Source organism: Ammospiza caudacuta, unplaced genomic scaffold (genome assembly GCF_027887145.1).
Source record: "Ammospiza caudacuta isolate bAmmCau1 unplaced genomic scaffold, bAmmCau1.pri scaffold_191, whole genome shotgun sequence".
Classification (NCBI taxonomy): domain Eukaryota; kingdom Metazoa; phylum Chordata; class Aves; order Passeriformes; family Passerellidae; genus Ammospiza; species Ammospiza caudacuta.
Window position 1 is genome coordinate 126667 of NW_026682970.1, and position 17500 is coordinate 144166.

General features: G+C 56.4%; 1 protein-coding gene across 1 annotated transcript; it reads left to right on the plus strand.

The window, feature by feature from the left end:
- The first annotated feature begins 1077 nt into the window (after positions 1 to 1077).
- On the plus strand, positions 1078 to 10141 carry LOC131571762 (uncharacterized). Its single transcript, XM_058824557.1, has 2 exons — positions 1078 to 2426; positions 5652 to 10141. The coding sequence occupies exon 2, from the start codon at positions 6041 to 6043 to the stop codon at positions 8075 to 8077; it is 2037 nt and encodes a 678-aa protein (XP_058680540.1). The 5' UTR covers positions 1078 to 2426; positions 5652 to 6040; the 3' UTR covers positions 8078 to 10141.
- The last annotated feature ends 7359 nt before the right edge of the window (positions 10142 to 17500 follow it).

Consider the following 17500-nt stretch of genomic DNA (forward strand, 5'->3'; position numbering starts at 1 on the left):
GACCTGGTGTCCCGGGGCCCGGGGTAGACCTGGTGTCCCAGCGCCCGGGGTAGACCTGGTGTCCAAGGCCCTGGGGTAGACCTGGTGTCCCAGCGCCCGGGGTAGACCTGGTGTCCAAGGCCCTGGGGTAGACCTGGTGTCCCAGCGCCCGCGGTAGACCTGGTGTCCCGGCGCCCGGGGTAGACCTGGTGCCCTAGGGCCCGGGCTAGACCTGGTGTCCAACGCCCCGTCGTAGTCCTGTTGTCCCGGGCCGGCCTTAGGCCACGGCTGCCTTGCCCGTGGCTGGACCTGTGGTGCCTGGCCGGACTCCCTCTTCGGGTGCCTAGCAAGCCCGAAAAGTATGCAGACGGCGCCAGGGGGACTGATGGGAGAGGGCGGGTGGGGCGCCCCCAACCGCCGATGGGCGTGGGCGGCTCCGGCAGAGACGGCAAGGGCAGGGGTAAGGGCAGGGGCGGGCGCGGGGACGGGGACGGGGCCAGGGACAGGGAGTGAGGGCACGCGAGAGCGTGCACGCGGACGGGCAGCCAGGCGGCCGGGCGGGCGGGCGGGGGCAGGTGGCGGGGGGCGGCGAGGGGGCGGGGACGGTTGTCCGCGCGCGCGTGTGCACGCGCGGCGGTGTGGTGGCCTGAAGGGATGACCTTGGGGAGTGAACGTGCGCACGGGGGGGGGGGTGGGTGTGGCGCTGTATCTGTGTCTGTGCGGACGAGGGCCAAGGGCCGGCGGCTTCGTGCCGGCCCCGGGCGCCTCGGCCCCGAGCCCCCACGGCCCCCTAGACTGACGTCGAGGGCGGAAGACCTCTGCGGACCGTGAAAGAACCCGGCCGAAAGTGGCCGCCTGTGTGCTGGCGGTGGTGCCGGCGGCAGCCGCCTCTACCGGTGGGCGGGGCGGGGCGGGGCGAGCCGCATCGGGGGCCAGGGGGGCCGGGCTGTGTAGGGTCTCAGGAGGGCGTGGGTGGGACAGGGCGGGGGCGGGGGCGGGGGGTTGGTGGGGGCGCTGTTTCGCCAGTTCAGCGTGTCAGCAGGCAGACCACGGGGCACGGGTTGCCCGTCGGCTCGGCTGGGAGTGCTCTGGTGAAGCCATTTATTATAATGGTTAATAGCTTCTGAAAAATAAAAGAATTAAAGACACTCAAAAATATATTAAGGGAATTGCAGCAGTTAATAAATAACCTAAAATACACTTTCAGGAAGATCTTTGATCAGATACTTAGGTAAGGCAATGTAAAAATACACTCACAATATTTGGATAGGTAATCTAAAATACACTCACAGAAGAAACTTTGGAATTAGAATATTTGAAGAAGAAGAAGTGGAAGCCAATAAGTTAAAGTGACCTGCCAACCCGTTAGGATCAAGCCAAGTATAACAGTTACTTCAGCTAAGTCATGGAAAAACATGCCAAGGATAACAGGAAGAAGACCAAATTAGGAAAAGCTTAAAATTTAACTGAGGAAGACCAAGAATTCCCAGAAGACTCCGCCTGCCTATGAATATGCATGTAATAAATGATGTAATCCTTGTTTAAAATTGTATAAAAACCCGCTTTTGCGGTGCATAATTTAGAAATCCATTTCGTGATTTCTCCGACGCGTCGTAATAAAATACCTCCTGCTTATCTGACTTAGGCTGAGTCTCTTAAGCAGTTATTCTCGCCTTTTGGGGCAAATTCGGCATCATTTTCTGGCGACCCAGGTGGGACCAGACAGGAGATCCGGGCCCTGAGGTCCTCCCGGGCCGGGTCCGGGGTCGGGATTCTCTGGGCGCCCCTGACGAATTTTTGTCAAGAAGAGACCCCCCCTGGACTGGCGCCTTGGTGGACGGAGGGTTCCCTGCATCTCCTGCTTCAATTAAGAGGTATTTTAATTGTTTATTGGTTTTATTGGTAAGGAAACGGGGGTCAGACGTGACCGCCCGAAGGGAAAGCTGGGGGACGCCCCGGTAACGAATCCCATTGGGTTGCTAGCATTGGTTTGCCAGGGTTGTTGCTAGCATTGGTTTGCCAGGAGATTCCCGGCATTGTTTTTGTAAAGAAAAGGACAAAAGTCCTGCTGAAAGAAGTGTTTGTTTATCTTGGTATTTTTTGGTCTGTATGGGAAACTGTTTTAACATTGTGTTTGATGTTGTAATACTGTGAATTAAGGGTTAAGAACTGAAACTGCTATCTGAAGAGGTCTGTCAGCCGGTGATCTTTTGTGTCTGTTCTATGTGTTTGTTGCAAAATCTTACAAAAAAATATTTTGCTGCTCTCTCTATAATTTTTAGAAGAGAATAAGTTGATAGATATCCGGAAGAAAATTGTGACCTCCTGCAATTGTTACACTGTCTACGGTTGCGATTGCACGAATCTGGCAAACCGGTGTCTCACGGTCTGTAGGTGACCTCGCGTGACCAAACCCGGTAACAGTCTGTTCTGATATAGACCATAAGGTAGGAATTCCTTTATAAAGGTGCGCGTGTATGGTTGAGAGTGAATAAGATGCAGCATCGCTGCGACGCGAGAAGCCAGGACAAAAGCGACTGAAAATTGTGTGTGAAGTGTTAAACCAACACAGGGAATAACTATGGGAAGTCAACAGAGTAAGGACGTAAATATGAAAACCCCCTTAGGATGTATCCTAAAACACTGGAAGGACTTGGGAGGGATCCCGGGGGGAAACATAAGTAAAAAGACACTCCTTAAATATTGTACGCAGTGGTGGCCGTTGTACAAGTTAGATGACAATGAGAAATGGCCGCCGGAGGGAACAACTAATTATAATACTATTTTGCAATTGATGCTTTTCCTTCGCCGACTTAACAAATGGGACGAAGTGATGTATGCTGATATGTTCTTTACCCTAAGAAATAAACCGGAGTGGCAAAAAGAGTGCGGGGTAAATGTAGCACCTCAGGACCCCCTAGTGCTAGCCCTGGAAAAAGATAAGAAAGGTTCAAAGCCTAAAGAACGGTGCTGTGATGCATGTAGCATTGGGCAACAATGTCTTAAATTGACAAGAAGAGATAGTGGAAAGGAGAGCGAAATAAGCCTGTGGGAATACCATCCATTCGCCCCAGGACGGGAAGGGCCTCTTCCCAGGCCAAAGGAGGAACAAGGGGATCCTAGCCCCTTAAAGGAGCTGGAATGATGGTGGAAATCTAAGTTTGGGCACAGTCCTCAGAAACTAGATAACACTTGGGAGGAGGATAGCCCATTAAAATCGGGGATGGACAAGAGGGAAAGCAACCCGCAGGGACCAGATAGTCCACAGGGGTCGGGAAGCTACAGGGATGCTGACAACCCACCCAGATTAGAAGTTGAGAGGGAAGAAGGCAGCCCACATGGAACAGAGAGTCGAGGGGAGACACGCAGCCTCCCCGAACTAAGTCCATATGGGGATGGTAGTACACCCAGAAATGGAGGTTTTGGGAAATCAGGTACCTGTAGAATAGAAACCAGCACACCGAGGACTGGGGATAACTCACTAGGAGGCAACGTCTCTAAGCTAAGGTATAGTGAGAAGAATGACACTGAGACATGCGAAAGGGAGGCAGAGAACAACTCACAGAAGCTGAATATAATAATTCAGATAGAGGATAAGAGAGATGGAAGGGGAACAGAAGATGAGGACAGTAGCCCGGAACAGGATAGGCGCCGGCAGATGCGGGAAGAAAGGCGACAGATGCAGAGCGAGGCGCGGCTGGACTGTGTAAACCATGCCAGGGGGGTAGTAGGAAAAGAGTTAACAGAAATAGAAGGTGAAGATGAAGAACAGGGAAAGGGAAAGAGAAAAGAGAAGAGAAAGAATAGGGAAGACATTGAGGCACAGGAAGATCCTGGGGAAGGGACTAGTCATTCGTATTATACCAGATCTGTGGCACGGAGGGAAGCAAAGCAAGAAGAGGAACGGAACCATACAATAGCTCCTCTCCGACAACTTATGCCAATGGTAGGAGAAAGGACCAGGGTAAAGGTACCGTTCTCCACAAGTGATCTGAACAATTGGAGGGATGAGGCAAAGAACTTCAGGAGGAATCCAGAGGGAGTAGCGAAGAGGTTTGAATTAATGGCAAAGAATTTAGATATTGATTGGGAAGATATAGAGGTGATGTTGTCAGAATTGACAGATACAGAAAGGGAACTCGTATTGGAAACAGGAAAACGACATGCTCAAGTATTATCAGGGAGACTAGAAGATAATTTCCCCAGCAGTAAACCAGAATGGGATCCGGGCAACGAAGAGCACTATCGACGATTGGTGCAGTACAGAAAGCTGATAGCGATGGGCTTGCGTAATGCGATCCCTAAGGCTATCAATTGGTCGATGTTATATGACATTAGGCAGGGAAAGGATGAGACCCCGTCAGAGTTTTTGGATAGACTTAGGGCAGCCATGAGACAATACACACCCCTGGACCCAGCAACGGAAGAAGGGAAACAACACCTGTTAGGATTAATGATGGGACAGAGTAACCCAGACATCAGAAAGAAATTGCAAAAGCTCGAACATCCAGAAAATAAAAACCTGGAGGCCTTGTTGAATGAGGCATGGAAGGTATATAATAATAGAGAAGTTGAGGAGAAGAAAAGGGAGGACAGGAGGATAGCTCGAGTAGTGGCTGTGGCAGTGGCAGCTCAGAAGACAGGTCACTCGGAACCTGGAACCAGGGGTAGGGGTAGAGGCTACCCGGTGAGAGGGGGAGGAAGGTTCCAACCCCACCCAGCTAGAGTAGGGCCAGATCAATGTGCATACTGCCTACAGACGGGACACTGGAAACAGGAATGCCCCCAGTTAAAGAGAAGGTTAATGGTCACCACTACCACCACACAGCAAGAAAGTGAATGAGGGGGACCGGTGGGCCATACCCTAGCAGACCCACTGGTTAAAATGGAGCTAGGGGAAGGTAAAAAGGAATTGGACTTTTTGATTGATACGGGAGCAACCTTTTCGGTTTTAAATCAAGAATTGGTACCTAAAAGTGATGAATTTGTACAAGTTGTGGGAGCAACAGGCCAACCAGAAAAAGCTTACTTTTTGAAACCTATCAAATACAAAATTGGGAAACAAATGGGAATACACCAGTTTCTGTATTTGCCAAATTCGCCAAAACCTCTACTAGGGAGAGACTTACTAGAGAACTTGGGAGCCATAATAAAGTTCAAAAAGGACAGATTTGAATTTCAAGTAAAAGAAGAACAACTGATTACAGCCCTAAGCCTAACAATCAGTTGTGTGAAACCTAAACCTGAGAATCACAATTTTGAGCGAATCCTGAGCGAGGCATACCCATTAGTATGGGCTACTGATATACCTGGAAAATCAAAACAAGCAGCACCGATTGTTGTTGAACTTAAAGACGGGGCAAGACCGGTGGTAAGAAAACAATATCCTTTGAGAATAGAAGACAGGAAGGGGATTGAGCCCATAATCAAAAGGTTTCTGGAACTGGGGTTATTGGTAGAATGTGAATCGGATTTTAATACACCAATCTTGCCAGTAAAGAAACCTAATGGAGCTTATAGACTAGTTCAGGATTTGAGAGCAATAAACGAAATAACCAAGATATTACATCCTTTAGTTGCTAATCCATACACGCTTTTAACTAGACTCAAGGATAATTTGGCCTGGTTCACCGTATTAGACTTGAAAGACGCATTTTTCTGCCTTCCCTTAGCTCCCGAGAGTCAAAAGATTTTTGCCTTTGAATGGGAATCTGTAGATAAAGGAAGAAAGACCCAACTTACCTGGACGGTATTGCCCCAAGGATGGACAAACTCCCCTACGATTTTTGGGAATCAATTAGCCAAAGAATTAGAACAGTGGGAAAGGCCGCTGGGAGATGGCACCCTTCTGCAATACGTAGATGACCTTTTAATAGCAACAGTGACAGAGGAAGAATGCATTGAATGGACTATTTCCTTGTTAAATTTCCTGGGTTTAAGTGGATACCGAGTCTCTCAACAGAAAGCACAGCTGGTGCAAAAAGAAGTAGTGTACCTGGGATACGAAGTCTCCAGAGGACAGCGATCCCTGGGAGCAGCTAGGAAAGAGGCCATCTGTCAAATGCCCAAACCAGAGACGGTGAGAGACCTGCGCGCCTTTCTGGGAATGACAGGTTGGTGTCGGCTGTGGATCTACCAGTACGGGATACTTGCTAAACCACTGTACGATTTGTTGAAAGAAACCAAGGATGTTCTAGTTTGGACTCCCGAGGCAGAAGAGGCCTTCAAGAAGTTGAAGCTGGAGCTAATGAGGGCACCGGCTTTAGGTCTCCCAGATGTATCAAAACCATTCTGGCTGTTCTCCCATGAACGACAAGGGATGGCCCTAGGAGTCCTGGCACAGCAGTTGGGAACACACAAGAGAGCTGTGGCCTACTTCTCCAAGCGACTGGATGAAGTAAGTAAAGGATGGCCAGGCTGTCTGAGGGCAGTGGCTGCAGTGATAATTAACATAGAAGAGGCCAGAAAGCTCACACTGGGCCAAAAGATGACTGTGTTAGTATCTCACACTGTGTCAGCCGTGCTGGAACAGAAAGGCAACCATTGGTTGTCCCCATCCAGATTCCTAAAATACCAGGCCATCTTGGCTGAATCAGATGACGTAACCATTCAGGTAACTAACATTGTGAACCCAGCTTCATTTCTAGAAGGGAGAGCCCCAGCAGAACCCATCGAACACGACTGCCTGGAAACAATTGAAGCCGTCTACTCCAGTTGCCCAGATCTCAAAGAAGAGCCGCTCGAAGGTGCGGACAACTGGTTCTCAGATGGCAGCAGCTTCGTGAAGCAAGGAGTAAGAATGGCTGGCTATGCAGTCACCACTACAGAAAGGGTAATTGAGTCAAACCCCTTGCCTGCAGGGACCTCAGCCCAAAAGGCAGAGCTGATAGCTCTGACCCGAGCCCTGGAATTGGCAGAAAACATGCAAATTAATATATGGACAGACTCTAAATATGCCTTCTCTGTTGTACATGCTCATGGGGCCATCTGGAAAGAAACAGGACTATTGACTACACAAGGAAAAACAGTCAAACATGCAGAAGAGATTCTGCGATTGCTAGAGGCGGTCCAACTCCCAGCACAAGTGGCCATAATGCATTGTAAGGGACATCTGAAAGGTAACACTATACCAGAGATAGGGAACAGGAAGGCAGACACAGAAGCTAAATTGGCGGCCACAAGAAATAGGGAAGCGGAAATAGCGGCCCTAATACCAGGGGAGCTGGATATCAATATCCAGCCAGATTACCAAGAGTCAGATCATAGATGGATTCAAAGGAATAAGGGCAAAATACTAGAAAATGGTTGGGGTCGATTAGAAACAGGACAGTTAGTGATACCAGGAAACGTGATGTGGCAGTTTGTGAAGGCAGAACATGAGAAGGCCCATTGGGGCCTAGATTCGCTTTACCAATATTTGCAGACCAGAATAGCAGGACCAAAATTATTTACTACTATAAAACACGTTACGTCCCAGTGCGAGCGGTGTCTGAAAAATAACCCGAACACAGGAACCAAAGTACATCAAGGAGCCATAAATCGAGGTAAATTCCCAGGTGAAGTATGGCAAATTGATTTTTCTGAACTCCCAAGAAAAGGGGGGTTTCGGTATTTGTTGGTAATAACTGATACATTTTCTGGGTGGCCTGAAGCATTCCCTTGTAGGACAAATAAGGAAAGAGAAGTGACCAAAGTACTGTTGAATGAAATTATTCCACGGTTTGGGGTACCAAAGAGCATTTCCTCGGATAGAGGTACACACTTCTGTGCAAAAGTGGTGAGAGCAATAAGCAAAGCATTACAAATCAAATGGCAACTACACACACCTTATCGCCCACAGGCCAGTGGGCAAGTGGAAAAGATGAATCATCTCATCAAACAGCAAATTGCCAAAATATGCCAGGAGACTAATTTGCAGTGGTATCAGGCTTTGCCTATTGCTCTGCTTAGGCTGAGAGTCAAACCAAGATCAAAAGAAAAGTTAAGCCCATTTGAAATTTTGTATGGTAGACCTTATGCTATGCAAGTTGTAAATGGGGACGCTATAGACCAAATCGGTAATCAGTATATTTATGATTACGGTGGGGAAACAGTTTGATAAGAATGCTACTGTGGTGATAGGGCACTAACCTTCACACCGATATTACGTATTTGCAAAAGGGTTGCCAACCATTGATACAGCAAAGCCTTAAGGGATGGAATGCATGGCTAGCAACAAGGTCTCATCATAGAAGAGTACAAAGAGATCTAAGTGGATGGATTGGCACTGGATTTGGTATATTAAACACGATAGATCAAGAAGTATTAGTGAATAAATTAAGTACCGTTACTTCGAACTTAGGAAAGCTAAAAATGCCCCTCAGTTCATCCATGCTCACATTAGCAGAAACATAATCACTTGTAGTAAAATTACTAACCATGGTAGCAAACCATACTGAAGAGGATTTTTTGAAGTTCGCTAACTATACAGGGGAACTTAGCAGAGAAATTGCACTAGCTATCCAGTGCCCTCAGACACAACAATGGGTACAATCAGCAGCGGCAGGAATAATGAGAGAAGGAACGTCAGGTATATTACCTCAAGAGATAAGAGAAACAATACTAAAGGACAATCATACTACACAATTTGAGAAGGACCACCAAGCCTGGTGGCAATTAGTAAATTTCACTTATGAGCCTCAACAAGAACACATTGAAGCCTATGTCCTCACCATTAGTGCAGCAGAGGAAAGAGCTATCTTTCCTATCCTCACTCTAGGGACAATACATCAAGATGTTATTGTCAAGCCCATAGACCATAATGTCTGGGCTAGTTATGATAATACCAAAAATAGGTGGCAATCGGTTAACACAGAAGCATGTATTCCTAGAGGACAATTAGGCTATGTCTGTGAAAACGCTGTAGTAGAAGCGGAAGATCTATGTTTAGATGCTGAAAACAGTGTATGTACTTTTGAAATGCTTCCGCATAATAGAACACAATCACAAGTTTATTATATAGGGAATGGGTGCGCTTGTGTGAGGACAGCTTGCGATAACGTCACCATAGATAATTGCCAAGAAAAGACTAACAATACTAACTTTTGTGTATGCAACTTCACCAAGATAGTAGGTTGTGACTTTCATTATACTGTCCCAATAACTACTCAACAGCTAATTAATGCAGATTTTGACCTATATCAAGAGATACCGAAATTACAAATAGGGATGGACGTCGAAGTCCTTAAAGCAATGCTCACACATCCTAAAGTAAGGGAATTAATACAAAAGGTAAATCAAACAACCAAACGAATGGTATGGCAGGTAGAACATAATTCAGAAAAAATACAGAATGTCCTGACTAAAGTAGAACAAGTAGGCCAGCATCATTGGTGGGATATCTTTGTAGGATATTCCCCAACAGCTACACAAGTCTTTAACTATCTGGTGCACCCAACGCTAATAATAATCATAGTTCTGTTACTATTAACTCTTACAAATATTTGCATGTGGTGGAGACTGAGAATTATAATGAGAAGAACCCAAATGATCTGGGCTATGGTACGAGCATATCAGCGCCCTACAGGGTTAGAATTTGACGAAAGAATTCGTAAGTAATAAGAAAAGGGGGGAAATGAAGCCATTTATTATAATGGTTAATAGCTTCTGAAAAATAAAAGAATTAAAGACACTCAAAAATATATTAAGGGAATTGCAGCAGTTAATAAATAACCTAAAATACACTTTCAGGAAGATCTTTGATCAGATACTTAGGTAAGGCAATGTAAAAATACACTCACAATATTTGGATAGGTAATCTAAAATACACTCACAGAAGAAACTTTGGAATTAGAATATTTGAAGAAGAAGAAGTGGAAGCCAATAAGTTAAAGTGACCTGCCAACCCGTTAGGATCAAGCCAAGTATAACAGTTACTTCAGCTAAGTCATGGAAAAACATGCCAAGGATAACAGGAAGAAGACCAAATTAGGAAAAGCTTAAAATTTAACTGAGGAAGACCAAGAATTCCCAGAAGACTCCGCCTGCCTATGAATATGCATGTAATAAATGATGTAATCCTTGTTTAAAATTGTATAAAAACCCGCTTTTGCGGTGCATAATTTAGAAATCCATTTCGTGATTTCTCCGACGCGTCGTAATAAAATACCTCCTGCTTATCTGACTTAGGCTGAGTCTCTTAAGCAGTTATTCTCGCCTTTTGGGGCAAATTCGGCATCACTGGATACGAAACGAGGAGAAATAAAATGTGCCAATTGTTATTGTCGGTTTGTTTTTCCGGATGAGTTTCTCGTTCCAAGCGAATAGAGGAGCCATTCTACCCAAATCCAAACCACAAGACCACCGACCCCCCCCCAAAAGATAACAGCCTCAAAACTCAGCATCCAACAGAGCCGAACCTAGAAACAACAAACAATAAAGAAAGAAAGAAAAAAAAAAAAAAACCAAACAAACCGAAAAAAAACCACCAAAACCCACCAAAAAAAAAAAAAAAAAAAAAAAAAAAAAAAAAAAAAAATCCCGAATGACCAACACAATAAACCCCGAAAATATGTATTGATCTTGAAAGCGGGGTGGGGCTCATTGTGCGCGACGGGGCTGATCGAGCCGTCTGGCTCCGGGGTGATATGAGGCTGTGAGCTTAGCCCGGCTCCGGGGTCGATGGGGACGGTGAGGCACCCGGGCTGCGGGCGACGACAGGGAGATGGGAGGCCCACCCCGGGTCCGGGCCGGCCCTGGCTCACCAGGACAAGCCGGCTCCGGCGCTGCCGCGGCTCGCCGTGGCGCCCGGGAGGCAGGCGGCTGTGAAGGGACACCAGGTCTACCACGGCTCCGGCCGGGGACACCAGGTCTACCCCGGATTGATCGGGACACCAGGTCTACCCCGGATTGATCGGGACACCAGGTCTACCCCGGGGCCTTGGACACCAGGTCAACCCCGGGCGCTGGGACACCAGGTCTACCCCGGGCGCTGGGACACCAGGTCTACCCCGGGGCCTTGGACACCAGGTCTACCCCGAGCCCTGGGACACCAGGTCTACCCCGGGGCCTTGGACACCAGGTCTACCCCGGGCGCTGGGACACCAGGTCTACCCCGAGCCCTGGGACACCAGGTCTACCCCGGGGCCTTGGACACCAGGTCTACCCCGGGGCCTTGGACACCAGGTCTACCCCGGGCCCTGGGACACCAGGTCTACCCCGGGGCCTTGGACACCAGGTCTACCCCGAGCCCTGGGACACCAGGTCTACCCCGGATTGATCGGGACACCAGGTCTACCCCGGGGCCTTGGACACCAGGTCTACCCCGGGGCCTTGGACACCAGGTCTACCCTGAGCCGGGACACCAGGTCTACCCCGAGCCGGGACACCAGGTCTACCCCGGAGCCCGGGACACCAGGTCTACCCCAGGGCCTTGGACACCAGGTCTACCCCGGGCCCTGGGACACCAGGTCTACCCCGGGCCCTGGGACACCAGGTCTACCCCGGGGCCTTGGACACCAGGTCTACCCCGAGCCCTGGGACACCAGGTCTACCCCGGGGCCTTGGACACCAGGTCTACCCCGGGCGCTGGGACACCAGGTCTACCCCGGGCCCTGGGACACCAGGTCTACCCCGGGCCCTGAGACACCAGGTCTACCCCGGGGCCTTGGACACCAGGTCTACCCCGAGCCCTGGGACACCAGGTCTACCCCGGGGCCTTGGACACCAGGTCTACCCCGGGCGCTGGGACACCAGGTCTACCCCGGATTGATCGGGACACCAGGTCTACCCCGGGGCCTTGGACACCAGGTCTACCCCGAGCCGGGACACCAGGTCTACCCCGAGCCCCGGGACACCAGGTCTACCCAAGGGCCTTGGACACCAGGTCTACCCCGGGCCCTGGGACACCAGGTCTACCCCGGGGCCTTGGACACCAGGTCTACCCCGGATCGATCGGGACACCAGGTCTACCCCGGATCCGGCGGGACACCAGGTCTACCCCGGATCCGGCGGGACACCAGGTCAACCCCCGAGCCCGGGACACCAGGTCTACCCCGGGCCCGGCGGGACACCAGGTCTACCCCGGATTGATCGGGACACCAGGTCTACCCCGGATCCGGCGGGACACCAGGTCAACCCCGGAGCCCGGGACACCAGGTCTACCCCGGGCCCGGCGGGACACCAGGTCTACCCCGGAGCCCGGGACACCAGGTCTACCCCGGAGCCCGGGACACCAGGTCTACCCCGGATCCGGCGGGACATCAGGTCTACCCCGGATCCGGCGGGACACCAGGTCTACCCCGGAGCCCGGGACACCAGGTCTACCCCGGGCCCGGCGGGACACCAGGTCTACCCCGGATCCGGCGGGACACCAGGTCTACCCCGGATCCGGCGGGACACCAGGTCTACCCCGGAGCCCGGGACACCAGGTCTACCCCGGATTGATCGGGACACCAGGTCTACCCCGGATCCGGCGGGACACCAGGTCTACCCCGGGCCCGGCGGGACACCAGGTCTACCCCGGAGCCCGGGACACCAGGTCTACCCCGGAGCCCGGGACACCAGGTCTACCCCGGATCCGGCGGGACATCAGGTCTACCCCGGATCCGGCGGGACACCAGGTCTACCCCGGAGCCCGGGACACCAGGTCTACCTCGGGCCCGGCGGGACACCAGGTCTACCCCGGAGCCCGGGACACCAGGTCTACCCCGGAGCCCGGGACACCAGGTCTACCCCGGATCCGGCGGGACATCAGGTCTACCCCGGAGCCCGGGACACCAGGTCTACCCCGGGCCCGGCGGGACACCAGGTCTACCCCGGAGCCCGGGACACCAGGTCTACCCCGGATCCGGCGGGACACCAGGTCTACCCCGGATCCGGCGGGACACCAGGTCTACCCCGGAGCCCGGGACACCAGGTCTACCCCGGGCCCGGCGGGACACCAGGTCTACCCCGGAGCCCGGGACACCAGGTCTACCCCGGATCCGGCGGGACATCAGGTCTACCCCGGATCCGGCGGGACACCAGGTCTACCCCGGAGCCCGGGACACCAGGTCTACCTCGGGCCCGGCGGGACACCAGGTCTACCCCGGAGCCCGGGACACCAGGTCTACCCCGGAGCCCGGGACACCAGGTCTACCCCGGATCCGGCGGGACATCAGGTCTACCCCGGAGCCCGGGACACCAGGTCTACCCCGGGCCCGGCGGGACACCAGGTCTACCCCGGAGCCCGGGACACCAGGTCTACCCCGGGCCCGGCGGGACACCAGGTCTACCCCGGAGCCCGGGACACCAGGTCTACCCCGGATTGATCGGGACACCAGGTCTACCCCGGATCCGGCGGGACACCAGGTCTACCCCGGGCCCGGCGGGACACCAGGTCTACCCCGGAGCCCGGGACACCAGGTCTACCCCGGAGCCCGGGACACCAGGTCTACCCCGGATCCGGCGGGACATCAGGTCTACCCCGGATCCGGCGGGACACCAGGTCTACCCCGGAGCCCGGGACACCCGGTCTACCTCGGGCCCGGCGGGACACCAGGTCTACCCCGGAGCCCGGGACACCAGGTCTACCCCGGAGCCCGGGACACCAGGTCTACCCCGGATCCGGCGGGACATCAGGTCTACCCCGGAGCCCGGGACACCAGGTCTACCCCGGGCCCGGCGGGACACCAGGTCTACCCCGGAGCCCGGGACACCAGGTCTACCCCGGATCCGGCGGGACACCAGGTCTACCCCGGATCCGGCGGGACACCAGGTCTACCCCGGAGCCCGGGACACCAGGTCTACCCCGGGCCCGGCGGGACACCAGGTCTACCCCGGAGCCCGGGACACCAGGTCTACCCCGGATCCGGCGGGACATCAGGTCTACCCCGGATCCGGCGGGACACCAGGTCTACCCCGGAGCCCGGGACACCAGGTCTACCTCGGGCCCGGCGGGACACCAGGTCTACCCCGGAGCCCGGGACACCAGGTCTACCCCGGAGCCCGGGACACCAGGTCTACCCCGGATCCGGCGGGACATCAGGTCTACCCCGGAGCCCGGGACACCAGGTCTACCCCGGGCCCGGCGGGACACCAGGTCTACCCCGGAGCCCGGGACACCAGGTCTACCCCGGAGCCCGGGACACCAGGTCTACCCCGGGCCCGGCGGGACACCAGGTCTACCCCGGGCCCGGCGGGACACCAGGTCTACCCCGGATCCGGCGGGACACCAGGTCTACCACGGAGCCCGCCCGGGGCCGGCGGAGGTCGGCCTTGCCCCCGGCTGGCGTGCGCCTTCCGGGGACACCAGGTCTACCTCGCCCCGGCGTGACTTAGTCAAATTTCGGAGGGTGCCGGGTAGACCTGTTGTCTCGGCCGGCTGCGGAAGTTCACCAAGGGGTCGCTGTTGCCGGCCGCCTCCGGCTGCCTCATCGTAAGAGGCGGCCTGCGGCGGCGCCTTCTCCCGGTCAAGCTCCATCGGTCCCCTAGGAGGCCGCGGCGGCTTCGGACGCGTCTGTCCGTATTATGGGAGCGAGGTGACGGGCCGCATCCCCGCAGGTTGGTTTCATCCCGTGCCTGCGCCTAAGGCGGAGTGGAGTGGCCAGGCTGGTGCAGCCGGCAGGGCAAAGCAAGTGCCGCCTAGCCGGGACGAGTCTTTGTGGCTGTGTCCCGGCTCCCGTCTTTCCCGAGAAAAGTTGGTACAGTGAGAGGGGCGCCGAGAGAGAAGGGCAACCGGAGAAGGGGGCGAGAGCTCTCCCCGCCAGGCCGAGAGAGAAGGGCAGCCGGAGAAGGGGGCGAGAGCTCTCCCCGCCAGGCCGAGAGAGAGGGGCAGCCGGAGAAGGGGGCGAGAGCTCTCCCCGCCAGGCCGAGAGAGAGGGGCAGCCGGAGAAGGGGGCGAGAGCTCTCCCCGCCAGGCCGAGAGAGAAGGGCAGCCGGAGAAGGGGGCGAGAGCTCTCCCCGCCAGGCCGAGAGACAGAGGGGCAGCCGGAGAAGGGGGCGAGAGCTCTCCCCGCCAGGCCGAGAGAGAGAGGGGCAGCCGGAGAAGGGGGCGAGAGCTCTCCCCGCCAGGCCGAGAGAGAGGGGCAGCCGGAGAAGGGGGCGAGAGCTCTCCCCGCCAGGCCGAGAGAGAGAGGGGCAGCCGGAGAAGGGGGCGAGAGCTCTCCCCGCCAGGCCGAGAGAGAGAGGGGCAGCCGGAGAAGGGGGCGAGAGCTCTCCCCGCCAGGCCGAGAGAGAGGGGCAGCCGGAGAAGGGGGCGAGAGCTCTCCCCGCCAGGCCGAGAGAGAGGGGCAGCCGGAGAAGGGGGCGAGAGCTCTCCCCGCCAGGCCGAGAGAGAGGGGCAGCCGGAGAAGGGGGCGAGAGCTCTCCCCGCCAGGCCGAGAGAGAGGGGCAGCCGGAGAAGGGGGCGAGAGCTCTCCCCGCCAGGCCGAGAGAGAAGGGCAGCCGGAGAAGGGGGCGAGAGCTCTCCCCGCCAGGCCGAGAGAGAAGGGCAGCCGGAGAAGGGGGCGAGAGCTCTCCCCGCCAGGCCGAGAGAGAAGGGCAGCGAAAGACGATCCGAGAGAGCCGCTCGGGCGGCCGAGGCGAGGCGGAGAGAGAGAAGCTGCGAGCGTGTCCCGTTCCGGCCCGGCTTCTGCCGGCCGATTCGCAAGGGGGGGCGTCCCCCCTGGGCAGCGGTGGCGGGCGAGGCGGCGGCGCCTCGTCCCTTTCGTGCCTGGCCTTAAGCCGGGGCCCACTCGGCGGGCACTGTTTTGGGCTGTCGGTCCGCCTCGGCGGCGGTCGGCCCGCCCGGTAAAGCTGTGGAGCCCGGGGTCGGGGTGCCCCCGTCCCCGGCCCGCGTTGTTGAAGCCGTCCCCCTTCCTCGGCCCTAAGCCGGGGACCCGCGTTGGCGGGCAGAGTTTTTTGGAGTTGGCGGACCCGGCACCCGACGGAGAGAGCCCCCCGGACTTGTCGCGGGCGAGGCGGCGGCGCCTCGCCCACCTCGGTCGTGGCCGCATCGACCGAGCCGCTTATGCCGGGCGGGCTGGGTTGCCACGCGGGCCCGTGTTTTTTTTTTTTTTTCCCCCCCGCGGTTTAGGCGTGCCGGCGTGCGGGCAGAGTGGGGGCACCCGCCCGTCCGGCCTCCGCGGATCTTTTTGATTTTTCTCCGGCGGCCCTAAGCCGCGGCACCGAGAAGCGTTGCGACGAAGGCGCGCGAGGGCGGCGAGAGAGAGAAGGGAGCGAGCGGGATGCCGGCGGGTCCGTGGGGGAGTGAGTCTCGTAACTCGCCCCCCGGGTCCCCGGTGTCCCGGGCCCGCGGCCCCCGTGGCTAGCACGGATCGTTGCGAACGCGTCTCCATGTGCCTTTTTTTGTCGTGCCGCTCCCCCGGCTATTTTTTTCCCGGAAAGGGAGAGCCGGCCGCCGGTGGCGCGGTCCGGTGGCACTTTATCTCGCACGCTCGGCCGGGTTCCCCGGGCCGGAAGGGGAAGCCGAGTCCCCCCGGCCTGGCGGGCCAGCCCAGTCCCAGTCCTGCCGTTGCCTAGCCGAAAGGGAAGTCGTTGGCGCCCGCGGGAAAACGGGCGGGCGGGTGGCGGCACCCCCCGCGCTCCTCCTCTGCCGCGAGCGCTCCGCAGGCGGGGCTGGGCGGCCGTCGCCGTTGTCCCAGGACCGTGGCCGTGGGGCCCTTGTCGCTGTTGGCGCGGCTCCTTCCTCGGCCGCGCCCGATCGATGAGGCTTTTCGGGTGGCGTCGGAGAGGGCCCTCGGCCGGCCGGCTCTCCTTCCGGGGCTTCTCTGTCGCGGGGAAGTCACGGCGGGGGTGTCCGGTGCTCGGGCAGGGCGGTCTCCTCTCCAGTTCGCTTCCCGTCGCAGGCGAGGTGTCGCCCCTCCCGCTGCCGCGGAGGGCGTCTTTACCGACCCCAGCTGTGTGACGGCCGCGTGGCCCCGCTAGCCTTCAGGTGTCCTTAAAAAACCACGCGAGGTGCCGGTGCCGGCCCCGGTCCGGGGAGCGCCCGTGGGTGCCGGCCGCGAGCAGCGCCGGGCGGCGGTGCGGTTGGAGCTGAGCCGCGGGGATGATGGAGAGAGCGAGACACAGAGAGAGAGAGAGGCTGAAAATGACCCCGAACCGATGGGGCGCGGACGGGGGACCAGAGCCCGATCCGCGCGCTCCTTTGCCGTTCCGCCGCCTGCTGCAGAGCGAGCCGCCCCGGCTGAAAAGGGGGCCTCGGTGTCCGGGCCGCGCCCGCCTCGTCGGGTCGCTGTCTCCTCTAGCACGTCCGGTGCTTTCCGCGCGGCCCGGTGGGGGGACGCGCCGGACGGGGTTTCGCTCCCTGCGAGCGTGCCCCGCTCGGCCCAACCTCGCCGGCGGCCGGTCGCTCGCCGGCGACCGGTCGGCGGGCGGGTGGTTCGGCTTTGTGGGGGGCGGGTCAGCCCCGGCCGAGCCCCGTTCCGTGCGCCGCGCGCCGTGACTTCCAGCGCGAGGCCGAGTCTCGAAGCGGGGCGCGGGCCCCGGGGAAAACGCGCGAGCGAGCGAGGAAAGCCCAGAGAGAGAGGGGGGAAACGAAAAAGCCCCGAGTTTCTCGCGCGAA

What these genes read in the sequence shown, in the direction of transcription:
- LOC131571762 (XM_058824557.1), top strand. Translation starts at nt 6,041, where the DNA reads ATGCCCAAACCAGAGACGGTGAGAGACCTGCGCGCCTTTCTGGGAATG.